Source organism: Dipodomys spectabilis, unplaced genomic scaffold (assembly GCF_019054845.1).
Source record: "Dipodomys spectabilis isolate Male_0828 unplaced genomic scaffold, ASM1905484v1 ptg000215l, whole genome shotgun sequence".
Taxonomy (NCBI): domain Eukaryota; kingdom Metazoa; phylum Chordata; class Mammalia; order Rodentia; family Heteromyidae; genus Dipodomys; species Dipodomys spectabilis.
In genome coordinates, this window is record NW_024870892.1 from 6,564,505 (window position 1) to 6,585,313 (window position 20,809).

General features: G+C 48.1%; 1 protein-coding gene across 1 annotated transcript in view; it reads left to right on the plus strand.

The window, feature by feature from the left end:
* Positions 1-20,809, plus strand: part of Col4a2 (collagen type IV alpha 2 chain) — a 142,221-nt gene that overhangs the window by 30,234 nt on the left and 91,178 nt on the right. Inside the window, exon 4 of the mRNA XM_042697115.1 lies at positions 11,644-11,724. Coding sequence (XP_042553049.1) covers positions 11,644-11,724 — 81 coding nt within the window. The remainder of the gene's footprint in view (positions 1-11,643; positions 11,725-20,809) is intronic.

Genomic DNA, 20,809 nt, shown 5'->3' on the forward strand with positions numbered 1-20,809 from the left:
ACGCAGTATTCCTGGATTTTTATCTTAGGCTCATAGCAGCAAATAAGGGGCCTGGCCCAGATCCTGAGTCCATGGCCTGCTGGTTGACCCTGAGTCCAAGATTCAGCACAGTTGAGCTGCCTAAACCAATTAGTCACTGGGTTTTTTTTTTTGTTTGCTTTTGTATTTTTCAAATAAGAAGAGAAAAAAATCAGCTTACCGCGGATGAATTACCATGCTAACTTTTTTTCTATCAAAATCTTACCCTAAAGAATCAGTGGTCCTTGGAACGTTATTACCTTAGGCTAGTTTTATAAGCTGTTTATAGTTTTCCTGCATATTATACATATGCTTCTTGAATAAAAATCTTAAATATTCTGATGTCTCCTGGATCACAAATTCCCTGGACAGTGGGCACCGGGCTGCTATTGCCTGAGCAGCTCTGGGCTGTCACCGCTCTCCTGGCTCATAGAAATAAACCAAGATCAAGACTTGCCCCCCCTCCAAACTCCTCCCCTGGAGCCACCAGCTGGGGCGCCCCCCCCCCCCACTCTCCCATGGCTTCATCCTAGTCACCACCCTGGAAGGAGGAGGGTAGATTCAACCCACTTTTTTCTTTTGTTCTGGCTATTCTAGGGTTTGAACTCAAGGCTTCACACTTGGGAGGCAGGTGTTCTACCACTTGAGCTATGCCTCCAGTCTTTTTTGCTCTAGTTATTTTTGTTGGGGTGTGTGTGTGTGTGTGTGTGTGTGTGTGTGTGTGTGTGTGTGTGTGTGTGTGTGTGTGTGTGTGTGTGTGTGTGTGTGTTTTGCTAGTCCTGGAGCTTGAATTCAGGGCACTGTCCCTGAGCTACTTCTGCTCAAGGCTAGCACTCTACCACTTGAGCCACAGCGCCACTTCTAGCTTTTTCTGTTTATGTGGTACTGGAGAATTGAACCCAGGGCTTCAAGCATGCTAGGCAAGCACTTGACCACTAAGCCACATTCCCAGACCTCTGGTTATTTTTGAGATAAGGTCTCACTTATTATTGTCCAGAATTGACTCTTATTTATACTACCCACCATAGCTAGGATGACAGACATGTGCCACCACATCCAGCTACTAACTGAAGATGGAGAGCAGGGAGCTCATGAACTTTATGCCCAGATAGGCCTCAAACCACCATCCTTTAGATCTCCACCTCCCATGGAACTAGGATTACAATGCGAGCCACCAGCTCCCAGCTCTGCACACTTTTTAAATGAGGATAGCAAAGGACATGGAGGATGAAGATTTCTCCCAAAACGATTTAGTTACAGTGCTGGGTTTGAGCCCACACAGCCCCCTCCCACATGTGGACTGTTTCAGAGGGTATCACAGGCCTGGCTGTGGGATGTATGCAGTTAGGCACTTGTGAAGGGCAGAGACGCCAACTAGGAGGCTCGAGAGGCCTGGAGACCAGTGAAACGGCCAAAGTCACTGTGTTCATGAGCCAGGTCAGGGCAATTGATAGAACTAGCTCCTGGAATTTCCCAGCCCCAGTGCAGACCTTCCTGATCCAGTGCTCACATCTGCAAGCAGATGCATGCAGACTCTAAGTGAGCTCACGGATGGAGGATCAGTACCCAGAGCTTAATCTGACTCATCTAACCCAGTCCGGGGCCAATGTGACATGCATATGACGATCATGAGGGGTGTGTGTGTGTGTGTGTGTGTGTGTGTGTGTGTGTGTGTGTGTGTGTGTGTGTCAGAGAGAGAGAGAGAGAGAGAGAGATTAAAAGCCCACCAGTCTGCAGGGGAGCAAAGGGGAGAGCAGAACTGAAGGTGGACAACTGGGCCATCAAGCCGATGGGTCATCCTCACACCATAGCTGCCAGCATCTGACGGCACCTGTGTCCCCCAGTAGCCCCAGCCGTTATTCTCTGCTGTGATCAGAGACTTGCCCAGACCTTCCAGTGCAGAGGGCTGCTAAGTGTGAGGTCACAGCAAAGGAATCTTCAGCCATGGCTAATGTGTGAGGGCATACGTGTGCACCTTGTGCAAGCTGTCAGATGAGTAATGTGGCAGAGTATGTACAGAAAGTCATAAATGCTAGCCCAGAAGCCAGGCCAGCCAGTGTGTCAGAGGCTGGGGTGGTGGCCTGCCTGTGACGAAGAGGGTCAAGTTTGAGAAGATGTGACTCCGCCTCCTGTCCTCCCCCCCCCCCCAAGTTAAGAGCACAGCCTGCCCAGGCAAAGCCTGGTACGCTCTTGGCATGCTGATACAAAGCAGCACCTTCCTTGCCTGGATCAGTCTTCACCCAGAACAGAAATCTTTTTGTATTACCAAAAGGTACCACTAGATCACTTTCATTCTGTTCTCAGATCTTCCCCCAATTTAGCATGCTGAAAGAAGGAAAAACTTGGGCAAAGATTTTTAATAAATAGCTTCAATGAGATGAAGCCACTCTACTCCTTCGAGCAATGTTAAATATTTACTTGGGACCAATATGCCAACACTAATAACATACACATTTTATATCTTGCCAGAGAATACCAAGAACTGACATGCCATAAAAATAATTAGAATTTAGTGTAGGTAGGGTGTGAGGTAATGCCTATATAGAGTCTTAGTAGACTGTCTCTAGCTAGCTGAACAATACATACACCGAATGTCTCATAAATATTTAAGGGTAATTGTGCCAAATGTAACATACGAAACTGTCAATCTGTGAGACTGAATGTTCATTTCTAGTTGTAATACACTTGTGGGCTCTGGAATGGGAGCTAAAGGCTCCCAGTGACTCATTGTCCTCAGCTCTGAGACAAGACACATCCCTAAGGCTACAAAATGACTAAATGACAATGGCCTCCATAAAAGTCTTCAGTGGGATCAATTTTCTTCTGACTTTTTTTTTGGGGGGGGGGGTCAGTTGTAGGGCTTGAACTCTGGGCCTGGGCACTGTCCCTCAGCTCTTCAGCTCAAGGTGAGCACTCTACTGCTTTGATCCACAGTGCCACTTCTGGTTTTCTAAGAGTTTACTGGAGATAAGAGTCTCATGGACTTTCTTGCCCAGGCTGGCTTTGAACCATGATCCTCAGATCTCAGCCTCCTGAGTAGCTAGGATTACAGGTCTGAGCCACCAGTGCCTGGCTCTTCTGACTTTTTTAAAGTGAGAACATCAGCGCAGAACAGATAGCCAACAAACAAGAGAGTACTGAAGTTGTCTTCTCTGTTACTCTGAGCCTTTCTCATTCTCGCTGATAGTCTTGATAGGCCGGAGAAAAGCAGCGTACAATTACATCACACCAGGTCACGTCTTCCCCACTACCCTGTTTGTGTCACTGAGTTACAAAGCGGCTGCAGAAGAGTGGTCCTGAACAGGTGTACAGAGCAAACTAAGACATTGTCAGGTAGGATGCCAGGTGCCTGCACCCTGTCTTGGCCAAGTGCTCTCTTTAGATGCATTTGCTGTGGGTTGGTCCCAAGCTTTGGGCATGTTGCCCTGCTCTTTGTGATATAGCAATTTATGGCTTCCATGACCCCTTTACTGGCACTAATGCACTGTGTACTACAGCATGTCTTCTTCATTGGGAAACTGCCGTGACTATTAAGCCGGGCTGGTTTTCACGGGATGCCCTCATTACAGAGTGGGGTTGGTGTGCTCCACTCTGGCACTCTCTTCCCCATGTGCCCTGTTAGTTTACTGTGTGATTTTGCAGAAGGAGAGCATTTTCAGATGCAGTCACCCTGTGCTTGGCTAGGGCAGAGAAGGATGAGATGTTCAGCTGTATGGGCCGCCTTGCCTTCTTGTCCCGACGTGAGTATCTGGTGAGGTGGCTCTGGGCTGTACACATGGAGTGGCAGGGTGAAAACATTCCAGGCACAGAGAATAGTGTTCCCGCACATCCCTGAGGAGTATGCAAACCCAGAGGAGTTCACACTCAGCGTGGTTAATCCATAGCATTCTGGCATAGTGGGAAAGTACCGTGTTAAGCGGTCAGTTGGGAGGGAAGGAGACTTTGAAGACTGGGCACAGTGGATCCAAGGAAGGGCAGAACTCAAGGAGACGTGGGTTCCGAGGAGCACCAAGGGCAAAGGGAGCCAAGGGCCTGTCCCAGATGAAGGACTGCCTGCTTTTAGGCTTTCCTGTGGTGACAATTGTGCAAGGACATCTGTGTGAGTGTGCGTGTGTATATGTGTGTGTATATGTGTACACCAGCTCTGCAAAGCAGTTGGTGTATGGATCAGCTTCAGAGTCATGACAGCTGTGCCACAGCTCCACGCTGGCTTGGGTGAGAAAGGCTCTGAGGATGTGTGACTGAACCACACCTCAGACAAGACCAGTGTGGGACTCCACATCAGCCTGGCTGTGTTCTGGTACAGCCTGCTAAGGACCCAGCATAGAAAGGAAAGTGCTGGTGGTACTTGGTCATGGAGTTTTCCCGGAGGGCCAGGTGGCTAGCTCTCACTTGATCCTAGCCAAAAGGGTGAGAAGAGATGAGCTCACCTCTCACCTGAGACTGTAAAGCTTTGTTCCGTTCATAGCTCAAAGCCTTTGGAGTCCCAGGTAAGAAGTCATTCAAGAATAGCTCGTGGAGTCAAACGAGGAAATAATTCAAAAATAGAATTTAGCTCTGGATTGATAAATATCCCTGGGTGGCAATGGAACCAGGGGCTGCCACAGATATTGTGAGAGGAGAAAATGGTGCCGGAGTAAAGGAATGGGCTCAGAAATCCCCTATCAAAGGGCACCAGCACTCAGAGATGGCGATGGCAACTGCAAGGACAGGGAAGCCTTCAGAGCAGACAGGACTTCATTCGGGGTGTCCCCGTGGCCTCCGGACCTTGTGTCAGCAGTCCTTGGCTCTGAGCCGGCCCTCCAGCCTGTCCACCCACGGTTCTGCCTGCCTGGGTCCTCCCTGCTTCCGCACAGCAGGTCTGTTGCCTGGTCTTGGCTGTGTCTGTTCCAGGCATCTAGACTCGAGACTCTTCCACACTTCCACTCAGCAGCTGGGCAAGCAGCACAGCTCCAGAGGCCCAGACCCGGGCCTTGGGCACTGCCAGGGATAGCTATGAATCTAGCTGTTCTGATGGGATATGGGGAAGGAGCAGGGAAGGGATACAGCTAGGCACAGGGCTCTGTGCTCACATCCTGCCTGCTCGTATGCAGTATCAGCACTGTCCCTGTTCTCAGTGTGCCCGGCAGAGGAAGGCCCCCCCCCACACACACCCCGCCCACCCCACTGCAGACATGACACACGCAGCCTGCCTTTTGCTCCAGACAGAGTGCGAACAGCACAGAGGAAATACCAAGCCCCCTCTCCTCCTGCAGCCCAGTGACCCACTTGTCTCCACCCACAGTCTGGGGCCCACCCACACCTGAGATCATCATCTGTAGCCCTGGGCCAGGTATTTTTAAGTTGGCCCACACCTCTGGCCAGGCTTCAGCGCTCATTCCTGAGTCTGCAGCCCCAGGCCAGAGAGCCAGGCCAATGTCTGGCATGAACAACACTAGACACGGTAGGGTGGGGTCTGCAGGAAGCCCCTCCATGAGCCCTTGCCACAAAACTGCAGGAGGGTGTTACGTTTTAGCGATTCAGCAAGGGGCCTGCTATTCTTCCTCATCTGCTGCTTGTCCATCTCAGTTGACACACTCCCTGCCTAGGACACTTGACCTGGAATCCAAAAACCCATTCCAGCTGCCATGCAACCATGTTAACTACCACACCGGGCGGTTCAAAGACAGCTTGGGTGGACAAACATGAGAGACTCCTATCTCTGGTTAACTAGCAAAAAGCCATAAGTGGTAGAGCATCAGCCTTGAGCAAAAAACAAAAAACGAATAAGCAAGAGTAGAAGACCCTGAGTTCAAGCCCCAGTCATGCATGTGCATGCGTGCACATACACACACACACACACACACACACACACACACACGTCAGCTTGTTCCTAATGACTCAAGTGAGGGCTCACATCTGCTGTCATGGTAACCCAGGGGCAGCTCCACGGGCACACCTGTCAGGGGACATGAAGACTGTCATCTCCAGCTGGCCCTCTCCCTGGCTCTCCTGTTCTGGCCTCCTCCTTCCTTCCCTCCACAAGGGCTGGCAGGGTGCCACCCCAACCCCATTGGCACTGGGTAACAAGTGCTCTACCAGGGTTCCTCGTCCTCTATCAACTGCCTCTGTCCCCCACTGGAATAATTCCAGGATGGTCTACAGTGGCCACATTCCTTCTGGGTGCCCTTGAGACACTATAGAGCAGAGTTCCAAAGCTGGCTGGGCGTTCCCCAGCCTACTAGCCACAAGAGCTCGTTCTATGTGCAGCTGCCGTTGGGGTTTCCTTCCATATACCTTGTCTCACCAATACCATGTTGAAATTGTTTCCTTAATTCCTAAAGCTGCATGTGTGGAAATGGCTTATATTTCCTGCTTTGATAAACTAATAGAATTTTACTGGGAACCCTGTTCCCAGCTTGGCTTTCTTCTTGGTTGGCCTCTTTTTAGATTAAAGGGATATTTCTAAAAAGCCCAGCTTGACTGGACTTGCGATAAAAACAAAGACTTATATAGATTGTGTCACCTCAAAATGGGAAAGATAACTACTTTTGACAATAAGAAAGGCTTACCTTTTATGTCTCAAAGAATGGGTTATTCAGTCCCTCTGTGCGGAGGAAGTTTGGGCTAGGTGCTGGGGGCGATCCAGTGTAGAATGTCGGTTAAGTCCCTCTAGACAATGTGCTTTTCTGGCTGGAGGTATATTGGCTTAAACCGCTTCCTTGGGCAAGACCTCTCTTGGAACTTGTGGAGGACAAAATACTCTTTGTTTCCTGACAGATGAGTTTTGTTCTTGAAACTTCATATAAATTTGATTAATATTCACTTTTCATACTCAAAGTAGAAAACAATGGTGGGCTTTTTTTTCACATACATTTTATCCACTTTAAATGATCTTTCCATCTGTGGAAAGCTGGGGTGTCTGTCCAGGTTTGTGTTCTCAGTGTACAAAGATGATTCACACAGGTAGAGAAGTAGCTGGTCTTAAGAATCCTAACTAGGCTGTGTGTTTTGTTTTCTGGCATTCAAGTTCTTACTCAAAAACGTGTGTGTGTGTGTGTGTGTGTGTGTGTGTGTGTGTGTGTGTGTGGAAAAAATATATAGTATGTGTGTGTGTGTGCGTGCATGCTGGTACTCAGGGCCTGGCTACTGTTCCTGAAGTGTTTTTGCTCAAGGCCAGTCCTCTACCACTCAAGCCACAGCTCCACTTCAGACTCGGGCACAAGTAGCTCATCTTAGCTTTGCAAGAGGCTGAGTTGCCGGGCACTGCCAGTAGCTCACACCTGTAATCCTAGCTACTCAAGAGGCTTCGATCTGAGAATCCTGGTTCAAATGCAACCTGGGCAGAAAAGTCCTCTTACCTCCAGTTAACCACTCAAAAACCAGAAGTAGTGCTGTGGCTCAAATGATAGAGTGCTAACCTTGACTACAAAGAGGCTTAGGACAGTGCCCTGACCCTGAGTTCAAGCCCCACAACTAACAAAAAAAAGAAAAAACTACAGGCTGAGATTTGAGGATTGTGGTTCAATGCCAGCTGGGGCAGGAAAGTCCATTCTCTCCCCCAAAATAAACAGGAAACAGAGTGGTGGTTCAGGTGGTAGAACGCTAGCCGTAAGTGGTAAAAGTGAGACCAGTACAGAGGTCTGTATCTGGGAGGCGTGGATCTGAGAAGCTGAAGCATACCGAGGCGGCGTCTTCCTTCAAGACTGTGCGCTGTTTCCCTTAAGCAAGGAAAGAACTCCGGTCCCGTGGCCTGACAGGACGTAGCCCCAGCGAGGGCAACGTGATCTCCCTTCAGTCCTATCTCGCTGTCACTGGGCTCCGCCAGCCAGAGCCAGTGCTTATGGTGGTGGGACCGGATGCTCTCTTAATCCTGCAGCTGCTCCCCTGACCTCTCCCCCTAACTCTGCTGAGTCTGATGTTTAACAGACGTAGCCAGCCAGCCAGTGGCTCTAGGTACAAAATTCTCTGCTTGAACCTAATAGGAAGCTGGAGCCCGTTTCCTTAAAATATGCTATATCTTCTGTTTTCCCAGTGGCAAAAGACTGACTGATGCCCAGTACCAGCAATGAGAAAGAGACAGAGACAGAAGAAAGGGAAAAAGAAAGGAAGAAGGAGGGAAGGGAAAAGAAGGGGAGGAAACCATTTGCTAGGTACCAGTGGCTCATGCTGTAATCCTGGCTATTCAGGAAGCTGAGTTCAGGAGGTTCACAGTTTAAGGTCAGAAAAAAGGTTCACTACACTCCATCTCCAAAATAATCAGTGAAAATCAGGGCTAGAGGCATGGCTCAAGTGGTAGAGCACCAGCCTAGCAAACACTGCTATGATTTGGCCACCTGAGCCTGTGAGACTTTTTTCATTTAGGATAAAGGCCATCAGAGCATAGTTGGCCAGATTAGCTAAATGGACATGCGTGGTCCATGCAGAGCATACTCCTGCCTGGGCAACTTCCTTCAATGATGCTGTCAGTAGCTGGCTCTCCCGCAGGGCTGTCACAGTGCCAGGACCTGAGATAAAGGCTCTGAAGTTACTGCCCCTGGTGTTCAGGCTCCAGATGAGAAGTGAGTGGGGTTAAAATGTTTCTTTTTTGACCTGAGATTTTGTCAATGAGAATAACAATGTATTGGATAGCTCCAGAAGGGCTCAGCTAGGAAAAGTTCATCAAAGACACAGCAGTAAAGTAAGGACCCAAGCCCAGGGCCCCCTGGAGGGGTGGGGGTAAGCTGGCTCCTATTGGAGGCTGGGTTGGAGTCACTCGCTCTTTTACTTAAGGCTTGACAAGCAGCAGGACCATGGCCGTCCTGAACAGTGAAATCGAGGGATGGATTTGCAATGTTGGGGTGAGGGCAGGGATATAGCACAGGGCCCCGCAGAGTAATCCCCCACCACCATTCTGTTTACCTAAAGCTTTGGGGGGCTTTGCATCTTGAGAATGTTTCTGATCCCTATGCCCTTCCAGGGAAATGTCTGTAAGAATCTGTCTGGAGTGCACACCCAGCACCGACAAGTAAATATTTCTGTTCCTCTTGGAGACCAGGCGCTCCTCTGTGCAGTTCTGAGGGCTCTCATCCATGCTGGAATTCATGAGTTTCCTCTGAAGGACAGGTGGATGCTCATGGGAACATGCATGCACGTGCACATGCCTGCACGCACATGCGCAAGTGCGTGCATGCGCGCGCGCGCACGCACACACACACACACACACACACACACACACACACACACACACACACACACACACACACACACAGAGCTGGAATGGCCAGGGCAGAAGTTGATGTGCTTCCTAAAGATCTGCTCTCCATAATGCATTTAGCCCCGCCTCCATGAGATGGGGCATCACACCCTTGGCATGCCACTAGGAAAGCAGCCACACTAAGAGACCCTTAGTTCTGCCCCAGCCTACTTCCAAAAGCAAGAAAGGTATTCCATTTGGAGCAGGTAACAACTAAGTCCAGAGACTATCCTAAATTTAGACTGGCGTGTCTGTTAGATGGATTTAAAACCACTAAAATCACTTCAACCATTGATTTATATGCAAGGCTTTGGCAAATTCCTCTAAAATCAAAATTTAAAATAGCATGTGAAACTCCAGATGGAGAATAAGAGCATTCGCTGTCCCCTGTAGCCACAGGAGCCCCTGCCCTTTCAACCTGGCTGTCCCATGAATTACTGGGTGAGCCAGGAACACCTGCCAACGCACCTATCCTAGGGTGGTTACCTGCAAAGAAGCATGAGCGTGACAGCCACCGTCTCTCATCCCTAGTGCTGGAGTAGCGCAAGAAACCCTCAGCTCAGTGTGGGGCTGTTTCTAGAAATCACATACTCAACCCCTAGGACTTAGGAGCCCCCGCATAGATACACATTGAAGCTCTGAAAAATTGGCCAATACCTGGAATCCTGTTTTGAGTGAATGTGGGCATTAATATCTGTTTCTTACACTGCCAGCTGTATCATTGCCTTAAAAAGAGATGGGAAACGCTTGTGAAGTATTAGTTTTTCAGAAGGATTTGATACTGTCAGGTTCAGAAGAACTCTTCAACTTAGTCATGAGTGCATCAAATACTAGATTAAATAAGACTTACAATCGAGGCATTGAAAAATAATGTGGGCCTCTGAAGTGAGACCTGTCTAGGGGAGCATGGCTCGCCAAAGAGAAGGTTTTGTCATCTGAGCAAAAATAGCCTTGAGGGATTGCAGAGGCCGAGGTAAACTCTGCCCATGTGGCCATGTGGCTGTGAGTCAGAAGTGGGTCTGTCCTGCATGTGGAAGAAGGCTCTGCTGAGGGCTGTGGCAGAACCATGGGCATTCCACAGGGACGGCAGGCAGCGGAGGGCACAGCAGATTCTGCCCAGTGCTGCCAGGCCAAGCTGACTGACCAACAGAGGGGTGTTCCCAAGCCACCGGGGTGGAATGTGCAAGTGTTCTGTTGTCTTCTGAGTTTTGCTTGCACAAGGTCTGACCAGTGACCTGCAGAGGCCGATTGTCTGTGGGGCCCCTTAGGTCTAAGTGCCAGTGATGGCCCTGTGAGGGGCATGGGGCATCCATGCTTGGCCAGGCACTGTGGCTGACCGCATCGGTCAGGGGGCAGGGGAGACCGGGAATGTCTGGTTGATACTTAGCCAACGTGAAGGAGAAGAAATGAGGTCAGTGTGCTTCTTGTGATCTCATAGTGTCAGTGTTCGGTTCTGTGCACCCACACGGAAAGTCAGAGCCAAAGACTTCCACATGACCAGCTGGTCCCCAAGTCCAGTGAAAAACATTCTGTCCCCACTGGGACTATCTAGCCAGAGAACTCCTTCAGCTACCCACAAGACTCATTGAAGAGTTATGTCTCTAAAATTGCCAGGCACCAGGTAGTTCATGCCTGTAATCCTGGCTACTCAGGAGGCTGAGATCTAAGGAGTGTGGTTTGAAGCCACCCCAGCAGGAAAGTCCATGAGACTCTTCATTTCCAATTAACCAAGAGACAGTGCTCCACACACACACACACACACACACACACACACACACACACACACACACACACACACACACACACACACACACACACACACACACACACACACACACACACACACACTCACACAAAGTCTCTGACATGATGTCCCTGCCAGCTAGTACTTAAAAATATGAGGTTTCCAGTTTCTCTTCCTAGCTAACCATCAGTGTCCTGTCAGTGGGAGGTTTGTGCTTTCCTGCGGTTGGGCCACACTGAAGTCGTGGGTACTTTCCAAGGTTGAGAGGAGTTTGGTAAGTGCTCGTGGCTGATCCACTCTCCTAGACCTGACCTGCGTCTCTGGGCACAGTGGGGAGTACTTCCTGCATCCTTTCCAGGATGTGCTTTCCTCATTCCTGTAGAAGGGGCTGTGGGCCCTGGGTGGCAGTGATGTGCCATTGTAGGCTGGTGGGCTGTGACAGACACACCAGTCTTGTGCAGGATGTGGCAGCTAGGCATGGTCAGGGGCAGGGCAGGTCTGCGAATCTCTCCATGAAGGCTTGCTGTGAACCTAAAGGTGCCTGAAAGATGCTTGTGGACTATGTCGGATGAAGTCCTGCTTGGTAAGGCGGGAAGAGTCTGAGCCCTAGGCGTCAGACTGCTGTGACTTGATGGGTAACTCTCTGCTCTGTGTTTGATTTCCGCAGGGTGTGAAGAAGTTTGACGTGCCTTGTGGAGGGAGAGACTGCAGCGGGGGCTGCCAGTGCTACCCGGAGAAAGGAGGCCGGGTAAGTGAGCGCGTCATTGGTGCTGCCTCCCGGTCTGTCCGGTGGGAAGTGTGCATCTGCCTGATTGTCACATGCATACTCTGCTAAGAAGTCTAATACAAATATACCACACACACACACATACACACCCCCAAGTGAGCAAGAATACAATGCAGACTGAGTTGGTTTCTGTCACTTTCCTTTCTCTTGTTCACTGTTATGGATACACATAGTTGTCCCTGGGAACTGAGTCCAAGACTCCATGGATAAAACTTGGAGGATTCTCAAACCTTAATATAAGACAGCACAGTATTTGTATTTTCACTTAGGCTATGCATATATTCCCACATAAGTAATCATTTTCAGATTACTTATATCAAATGCAACGTAACTACTGTGTAAATAGTAGTGCCACTGTATTATTTGGGGAATGATGAGAGAGAAAGGTCTGTATATACTCAGAACAGGTACTTCATTTTTTTTTTCAAATAAGTTCAATCCATGTCCAGTGGAACCTGAGATACAAATGCAGAGATGCAGAGGGTTGGCTATAAGTATGTGCATATGTATGTATAAATAAGCATGTGTGTGGATATATGTTAATGCAATGGTGATATATGCTTATAATTTACCTAAACACATATATTGTCTAAAAATAGTATGAGGAGGAACATATAGCTACATTTTTAGTCTAGCATAGGCATACAAAGGAGAGAAGACTGGCAATTACTCCATGGAGAGAGTCCAGTTTGAGATCACACATTCTCTGGTTCTGTGCGTTCCCTAGCACATTTCACTTCATAGACAAGAAAGAAACCCCCACCCTGGTTACCCTCACACCTGCAGGACTTAACACATCGTCCAGTAGTAGATTTAACATGTTCGATGTTCAGTGGACATGACTGATGTCTGGTTCTCCATCTTTAAAACTGCAGTGTTGGCAATCATTTCTTATTTTAAAGTGACAATGCTTAACAGAGTAGCTTAGTAAGAACGTGTGCTTAGTGTGTACAGGCCTACTTCCATGCCCAGCACCATAAAACAAATTTTAAAGAAAACATACTTTTGTTTACTTCTGTTTTGATGCTGATCCTAGGGCTTGAACTCAGGGCCTGGGACTGTCCCTGAGCTTTAGTGCCCAAGGCTAGTGTTCTACCACTTGAGCCACAGCCCCACTTCTGGCTTTTTGGTGGTTAATTGGAGACCCTGGCTGGCTTTCAACCATGATCTTCAGATCTCAGCCTCCTGGGTAACTAAGATTACAGGTATATACCGGGTTTGATAATATTTCCATTCACATGTTCAAGCCCATGTTTTGAGGGTGGGGGAAGGGTGCAGAGTCATGTTTCCTTCCCTGCTCTGTCTTCTACACCTCCTGAAATGCATGCAGTCCTTCCTTGCCTACATTTTGTGTCATGAGTACAGGCTGTGGAAGCTCTTGAGAGCTCCTGTCTGAATTACTCCCCTTGTCAGAGATCTTAACAGCCGCAGTGTTTTATCTCCATTCCTGAGTCTCACGATGAAGTGTACCAGGTGACACTGGTGGCAGGAACACTGTGAACTCCAGGTCTCATCATTGCCCTAGTGGCACCTGCATGTGCTGTATGTACCAGGAGCCATGGTTCACAAAGTGGGAGCCTTCCATTTTAGTCAAGTATATCTCGATTGAGACAGCAGACTTTGTGCTTTAGGAATTGCAAGTTGACGAAGGTTTACCAGCATTTAGAAAAGATAGATGTTTAAAATCTATTGAAAGTATTTCATGAGATTTAAGTCTCCCCTGGGTTCCTTGCTATAGATTTTTCCCAACACTGAAATAATTAGTCCATCGTGAAAACGCTGGCTGCTCTCAGCCCTGAACACTGGGCTGGCCCAGCCTTATATGGGCACTGTAGATAAATCACTGCTGTACAAACAGGAGTGAGACCAGCCAAGGGGACAGAGTTAGACTCCAGAGGGACGCTGCATTCTCCTCTGGAATCAACCAAACAGAACCCAAACAAGCCAAGGCAAGGCTGTTGTCTGTGCTTCCTCACATTCTGTGATTATCCAGTGCAGAAACGATACAGCACAAGTTTCCGTGATGCCTCTGCAGGAATGCTGTTCTTCGGTGAAGACTGCTAATTCTGATGATTTCTCTGTGGGCTGCTGTCAGCACGGCCACCTGCCTCACATTCTGCCTCCAGATCTTCTAGGAGGCAATTGCTAAGGTTCTCTGTGATGTAGAAAGCTCACAGCACAGATGTTGAACTTGAATCATATTCTGGCGTCTCACCAAGGAGGCACCTGTATCTATTATTTAGCCATTACCAGGCAAAGGGAAAACATGACACCTCTGGTCATCTGAACCAGCACCTTTGATTCAGGGCATGGCCAGCCACCAATTATCTAGACAGGTGATCCGTGCTGAGTTTAGTAGAGATTTCCCACTGTCCTACAAGGGATGGGGAGTCAATACACTCTGAGGGGTACCACAGGGGTGGTTCTATCCAGGTGCTCACCCCCCAGTGGCTTGACAGGCTAGAGAGCAGCTCTCCAGTTGTACCTGTCCTAAGACCCACCTGCAGTGGGCCCACAAGCCACAGAGAATGTCACATCAGTCAGCGCCCAGGCCGAGTGCCGTCATACATCAGAGAGAAAGATGAGAGACATTCTCTTGTTCAAAGCTGGGAGACATGAGGGGCACTATTGACCAAGGCTGTGCACTGCATTAGTGAAGATGTCCTTTAGTCTATTACTGAAGCTATTTCTGTGTGTGTACATGCACATACATGTGCACGCATGTATATGCACACGTGCCAGTACTAGGGCTTGAACTCAAGGCCTAGACACTTTCCCTTAAATTTTTTTTGCTCAAGGCGCCAGCCACTTAAGCCACACCTCCACTTCCAGCTCTTTTTTTTTTTTTTTTGCCAGTCCTGGCACTTAAATTCAGGGCTAGGAACTGTCTCTGAGCTTTTTTGTTCAAGGCTAGCACTCTACCACTTGAGCCACAGCGCCACTTGAGGCTGGGTGATGGGTAAGACCCATGGACTTTCTTGTCTGGTCTGGCTTTAAACCGCGATTCTCAGATCTCAGCCTAGGATTACAGGCATGAGCCACAGGCTTCCAGCAAGATCTTTCTTATTAGATAGTTGCATATATTTCTCTAAAAGCTAGTAAGAATATAGATTCTATTTCACTGCTGCAAACCTAGTCTATGTGGATTAAACACTTATCTGTAAATACATTTATCCAAAGTGTGGTTCTGTAGCAAGCAGGGTCATTTCTGCCCCACTTCTGGCTTAGTTGTATTTTTTTTAAACAATGTAGCACATAAAAATAGCAGCTGGTGGAAGCTGCTGTCCAGGGAGCTGCGTGCAGACTTTGTTCTTTCCCACAGCTTCCCCTGGGGGTCTCTGATCCTAGCTTTTCCCCACGGTGCTACCATGGCTGGTGGTGGTGGAGACACCAATCTGCAGTCCGCCCTCCCCGGCCCCTGCTAACCCAGCCTTATATGGACATTGCACCCAAGTCCTTCACAGTGACAGCCAACAGCAGAAACTCTGTGACTGGATAACGCTTAGACTCCAGGCAGAAATCACAAATGCATGTGGAAGTCCGTTCCAAATGAGTTCTCGTGTTACCAAGTGAATGAGCTTTATGTAGTCTCTTCCTGCAGATTCCTTAGGGGCAGAGGTAAGGGAGAGAATGATTCTCACAGGACCAGCTCTCAGGCCACACCTAATTCCATCAAGCAGGGGTAAGCGGGAACTATGGAGGAGCCCTCCACAACCCAGTTAGAGCTAAGGCAGCACAGAGAAGTGATAACCCACCTCTTCTAGTGAACAAATAAGTTAATTAATAACAAATTACATGTTGAAGGACAGATGATATCTACACAGTGTATTAGTGTAACCATGAATTCTAAGCCCTGATCCACTGACTCCTTAGAAAGCCAAGCTACCAGCCCACCTAGCTTTCTCTTTTGTATTTTGTTTTGTTTTTTGATTTTTTTTTTCCCTGTGCCAGTCCTGGGGCTTGAACTCAGAGCCCAGGTACTGTGCCTGAGCTTTGGTGCCCAAGGCTAAAGCTCTACCACTTGAGCTACAGCTCCACTTCTGGCTTTTTGGGATAGTTAATTGAAGGTAAGAGTTTCCCAGACTTTCCTACCTGGGCTGGCTTTGAACCACTATCCTCAGGTTCCAACCTCCTGAGTTACTAGGATTACAGGCGTGAGGCAGGGCACCCAGCTAGTTTCTTTTTATTATGGTCTTTAGATAGTTGTACAAAGGAGTTGCCATTCAACAAATTAGTTTATAAGTACAATGTTTTGATCAAAGTCGCTCCTTCCATCATTCACCCCATCTCTCTCAACCCTACCCTTCCCTTCCATTTATCTGATTTTATTTTTTACGCATGCATATGTAATATTACTGACTCTGTCAACCCACCCTTCCTTTCTCTTTTCTTTTTATTTTCTGGGTGTCAGTACTAGGACTCAAACTCAGGGGCTAGGCACTTTCCCTGAGCTTTTTTGCTCGAGACTGATCATCTTTTTCTTTTTTTTTTTTTTGTCATGGAGCTTGAATTCTGGGTCTGAGTGCTGTCCCTCAGCTCTTCAGCTCAAGGCGAGCGCTCTACCACTTGAGCCACAATGCCACTGACGGTTTTCTGGTGGTTTATTGGAGATACGAGTCTCATGGACTTTCCTTGCCTGGGCTGGCTTTGAACCATTATCCTCAGATCTCAGTCTCCTGAGTAGCTAGGATTACAGGCATGAGCACCAACACCCAGCTTCCTCTCTCTATTCTTTTTCCTCTTGTGCCTTGGAGCAGAGGGCAATAGAGTAGGAAGCATCCAAGTGAATTTCTCTTGTAGGATTTCTACAAAGTCAGGTTGGCGCCACCTTCGTGACATAAGTGTTCATAATGCAGAAGGTGATGGGAGAGAGAGGTGGCCGGTGAAGTGACAGGTTCCACAGATAATGACAGCTTGGCCACCTGAGAGGTGATGAGGTCAACTTTAGCTCATTATTATTTAGCCTGTCCCTGCAGACATTTGTTTTTCTACCGTAAACTTGATCACAAAGCTGATCTCAAACTTCTTATGACATCAGCCTTCACAGAGTAACTTCTTTCCCAAAGCAATCAGATATATCACAGATTAATGACTATTAAGGCAGGTTGGGAAGGAGTCAGAGGGACAAACAGCCCTGACCATCTTCAGAGGAGAAAAATTACCATGTCATGGGGCCCGAAGCAAATAGCACCGTCTCCTCCATCCTTCCTCCACCCTCCCTCCCTCCAGCCAGCTCCTCCAGATCCCTTCCCCTGCCTGACAGCCCCAGCTGTCTCACAGACTAAACTTCCAGGAGGTTGCCGTGGCAACATTTACTCACAAAGCACTACAGGCAACAAGTTGTGTTTAGCTGTTGTATTTTTCCATGCACCTAAGAATTTCCCACACGTTATGGGTCCCTGGACTTGGGTCAAATCATTCTTAACCTCTCAAGATTCCTTAAATTCAACAATGTAAATCAAAGTGGGGAAAAAAAGCATGGAAGCTAAGTGAAGCATGAACCCAGGGCTCTTGGAAGTAGATGGAGATGGATGGAGGGATGGATGAATGATGGATGATGGATAGATGGAAAGATGGGTGGATAGAGGGAATGAGGGATAGATAGATTAATGGATAGGTGAATGGGTAATGGTTGGATGATAGCGGGGCAGAGGAGTGGAGGGATGGATGGATGAATGGATGGATGAGTGGATAGGTAGATGACGGATGGGTTGATGGAGATCCATGATGGATGATGATAGATGGATAATGGATGGATGGTAGAAGGTTCAAGTACTAGTTACTTGCAGGGTCTTCTCTTCCAGGTGGGGGTGTGTTCTCCTTTTGCACACTGTCCATCATCACCACCATCTTTCAATATGTATAACCAGGAAGTTAAAACAAAACTGCATTTTCTCTTGGTAATGACTCAGTAGGAGCCTGAAAACTGGAAACCTCCTGACTTTGTCTTTGTGCCTTCCTAGCTTCTAGCAGCACCTGTGGAGGTAAACAGGCTCCCCTCAGTGACCAGCTCCGAGCATGCCAGCAGCCAGGGTCTGGGCAGAGCCTGCTCAGGGCATCCCACAGATGCCATCCACATGATGCATACACCATCACCACCTAGAAAGGGCAAAGAATTATTCAGAAACAGTAAAAACATCATCCAGATTCTGGGCTTTTGTAGCCCGTTTTTGCATCTGGCTCTCATCCACTTTCAACACCATGAGATGATTATTTATTGCTAGTCCTAGGGCTTGAATTCAGGATCTCATGGTCTTACTTGGCTTTTTTCACTCAAGGCTAGTGTTCTGCCCCTTTAACCATACCTCCACTTACGGCATTTTGGTGGTTAATTGGAGATTAACATCTCTTGGATTTATCTGCCCAGGCTTTGAACCATGGTCCTCAGATCTCAGCCTCCTGAGTGACAAGGATTACAGGTGTAAGTCAGCAGCACCTGGCAGTGGTACAAGGGCCCTGTGGCTCCCCGAGGCACAGGAGCCATATTGACTCTGTCAATTGATGGTCTTCTTTGGGGGTTTGGAACCAGGTCTACCCCCCATGTGCGTCACAGAGAGTGTTCTGCTCTTCACGTCACATTGTCATCCCTAGGTGCCATGGTTGGACAAAGCCGGGCTTGCTTTGGCCGTAGATTTTGACATATGTGTTCTGTGTCAGCTGCTCTGTGTGGACCCTCTGTCTAAGAGTGGGAGCCCTGTCAGTGAAGAGTGGAGTGGCATTCTCTCCCAGGCCAGGGTCACCAAAGTAGCACCTGGGGCTGGGGAGTGGTGAGGTCAGAAAGAGAAGGCTGGGGGAGGAACACAGGCTGAAGAGGTCGTGTATGTGGGCGTCAGGCATTCTGCAAGGTCTGTGGGGCAGCGACAGCCCTCAGAGGGCTTCTTTGAAGCAGTTACTTAGGGGACCCAAGGTCATGAAGCCCTTCCAGAGGAATCTGGTGGAGCTGTGTAGAGGGATCTGGTGGGGTTGTTTAGGGGTTCTAGTGAGGCTGCATACATGGTGGAGTCATGTATTCTCTGGGATTCATTCTAGCCACAGAGAGTGTACTAAAAGACCGAAGCCTTGGTCCCTTCTATAGAGAATAGGTTGTATTTAGTCAGAGCTGAACACAGCACTGAAAACAATCTCTATTCAGTCATGAGTATTTATTACACATCCATCATGTGCCAGGCACCATGGTGACACCAGGAATTCAGAAGCACACACGCTGGTCCCTGCTCCTCATCTCTAGGTGCTGGTATCTCAGTACTACTTCTCTTAAAGATCCGGAGAGGCGGCTTTGTGAGCACTCCAAGCGTAGCTGTGCTTTGGATCTTACTTTAATTATTTAAAATTGAAGCAAAAAATGCACTGGTTTCCAGGGGGGCATCATCCTAAGTGTGGGTCCCAGTGGGGCAAGGCTGGGGAGGGCCCAAGAGGCAATGAGCTCCTCATCAATGCGTATGAGTGTTCTACACTGTAAATCCTGGGTAAGAATAGAACAATGTAAAGCCAGGAGTTTATGGAAGTTAAGACCAGGATTTGAGACCTGTAGGGCTTATATCTTTACAAAAAGAAAAAAGAAGAATGTTATCTCAAAAGTAAATAGGGCCAAGTCCCCAAGTGTTAGAAACGCTGACTGCCTAGAATGTCTCAATGTGTCAGTGGCTGAGACTGGGTTTTCTTAAGACTTCATCATCCTATCCCGCCCAAACCAGGGCCTCAAAGGATTTGCCCATGCTTTTCCAACATAGCTCTGCTTAGACCTCTTCATTAGCTTCTCAAAACTGCTTGGCTGGTGGCTGCAATACCGGCCACCTTGATTGTTCATGATGTGGCTGTTCCTTTCTTTCCAGCAAAGTATCAATAACATCTTCTTAAAGTTAAATTCGTGTGTGTGTGTGTGTGTGTTCGTGTGCCTGTACTGGGGCTTGAACTCAGGGCCCAGCTGCTCTTTCTTAGCTTCTTCACTCAGGGTTAGGGTTCTACCAATTGAGGCACAACTTCACTTCTAGCTCTTTGCTAGTTAATTGGAGATAACAGTCTCACAGACTTCCCTACCCCAGCTGACTTTGAACCATAATCCTCAGATATTAGCCTCCTGAGTAGCTGGTCATACAGGGCTAATCCACTGGCATCTGGCTCAGTGGTCAGACTCCTAACTGTTGTGGAAATTGATTCGTTATTCCTCTGGGGAAGACAGAAGCAGCTGCAGAGCTTCTGGCTCCTTCTCTACCCTTTCCTGTCCCTTCCCAATAGAATAAATATTGTATCTCAAAAGATACTATAACAATTCAGGACTCTCCTCAAAGAAATACACATTATTAAAATCCTAGAGAGACGTAATTTTAATATCACTCCATTAAATAGACTCAAAAGACATTGCCGTGTACAGAATGCGGTGCCGGTACCTCAGAGTCAGGTCTGAGGTGCAGCTTGGTCGTAGAACATGGACTTGGCTACACCACACGAGGCCATGGCTTCATCCCAGCACCCCTGCAACCCCAAAAAAGTTAGTGTTTACAGAAAAGTTACTTCTGTTGTCTTTGATATCATTATTTCCCTTATCTGAAACATGATAGACTTCTTCATGGATTCCCAATCCTATCAGCAAAAAGCTTCGTAGGGACCGTGAAAGCCTTTGGTGAAAGTTAACCAAAGTTAACTAGTTGCAACCCACCCATTATCAACCTCAACCAAATCAGGAACACCCCCAACTGCTTACGGGAACAGCTGAGTAGACATTAGATAAGCAAAGGAGTGCGCCAACACCTGTGTGTGTGCGTGCGCGGATACACGGCGCGATGATGAACTGCTCCGTGGATGCGGAATCTGAATGCAGAGGAAGAACCAGCAACGTCCTCATTCGCTGTTTATCCACATCTCGCACCTGTGAGGAGCGATAGTCCCCCTTCACACCCCCAAAAATGTTTGGCAGCCTCTGCCACATTCTTTTATAATGAAAACTTCAACGTCTTGTCTGGCTCTAGACTTTGCTAAGGGAAGTTGATGACTTCAGGGCCTAAAGCACTCAGAGTCCTTCATGAATTGTCTACCACCCGAGAGGTTC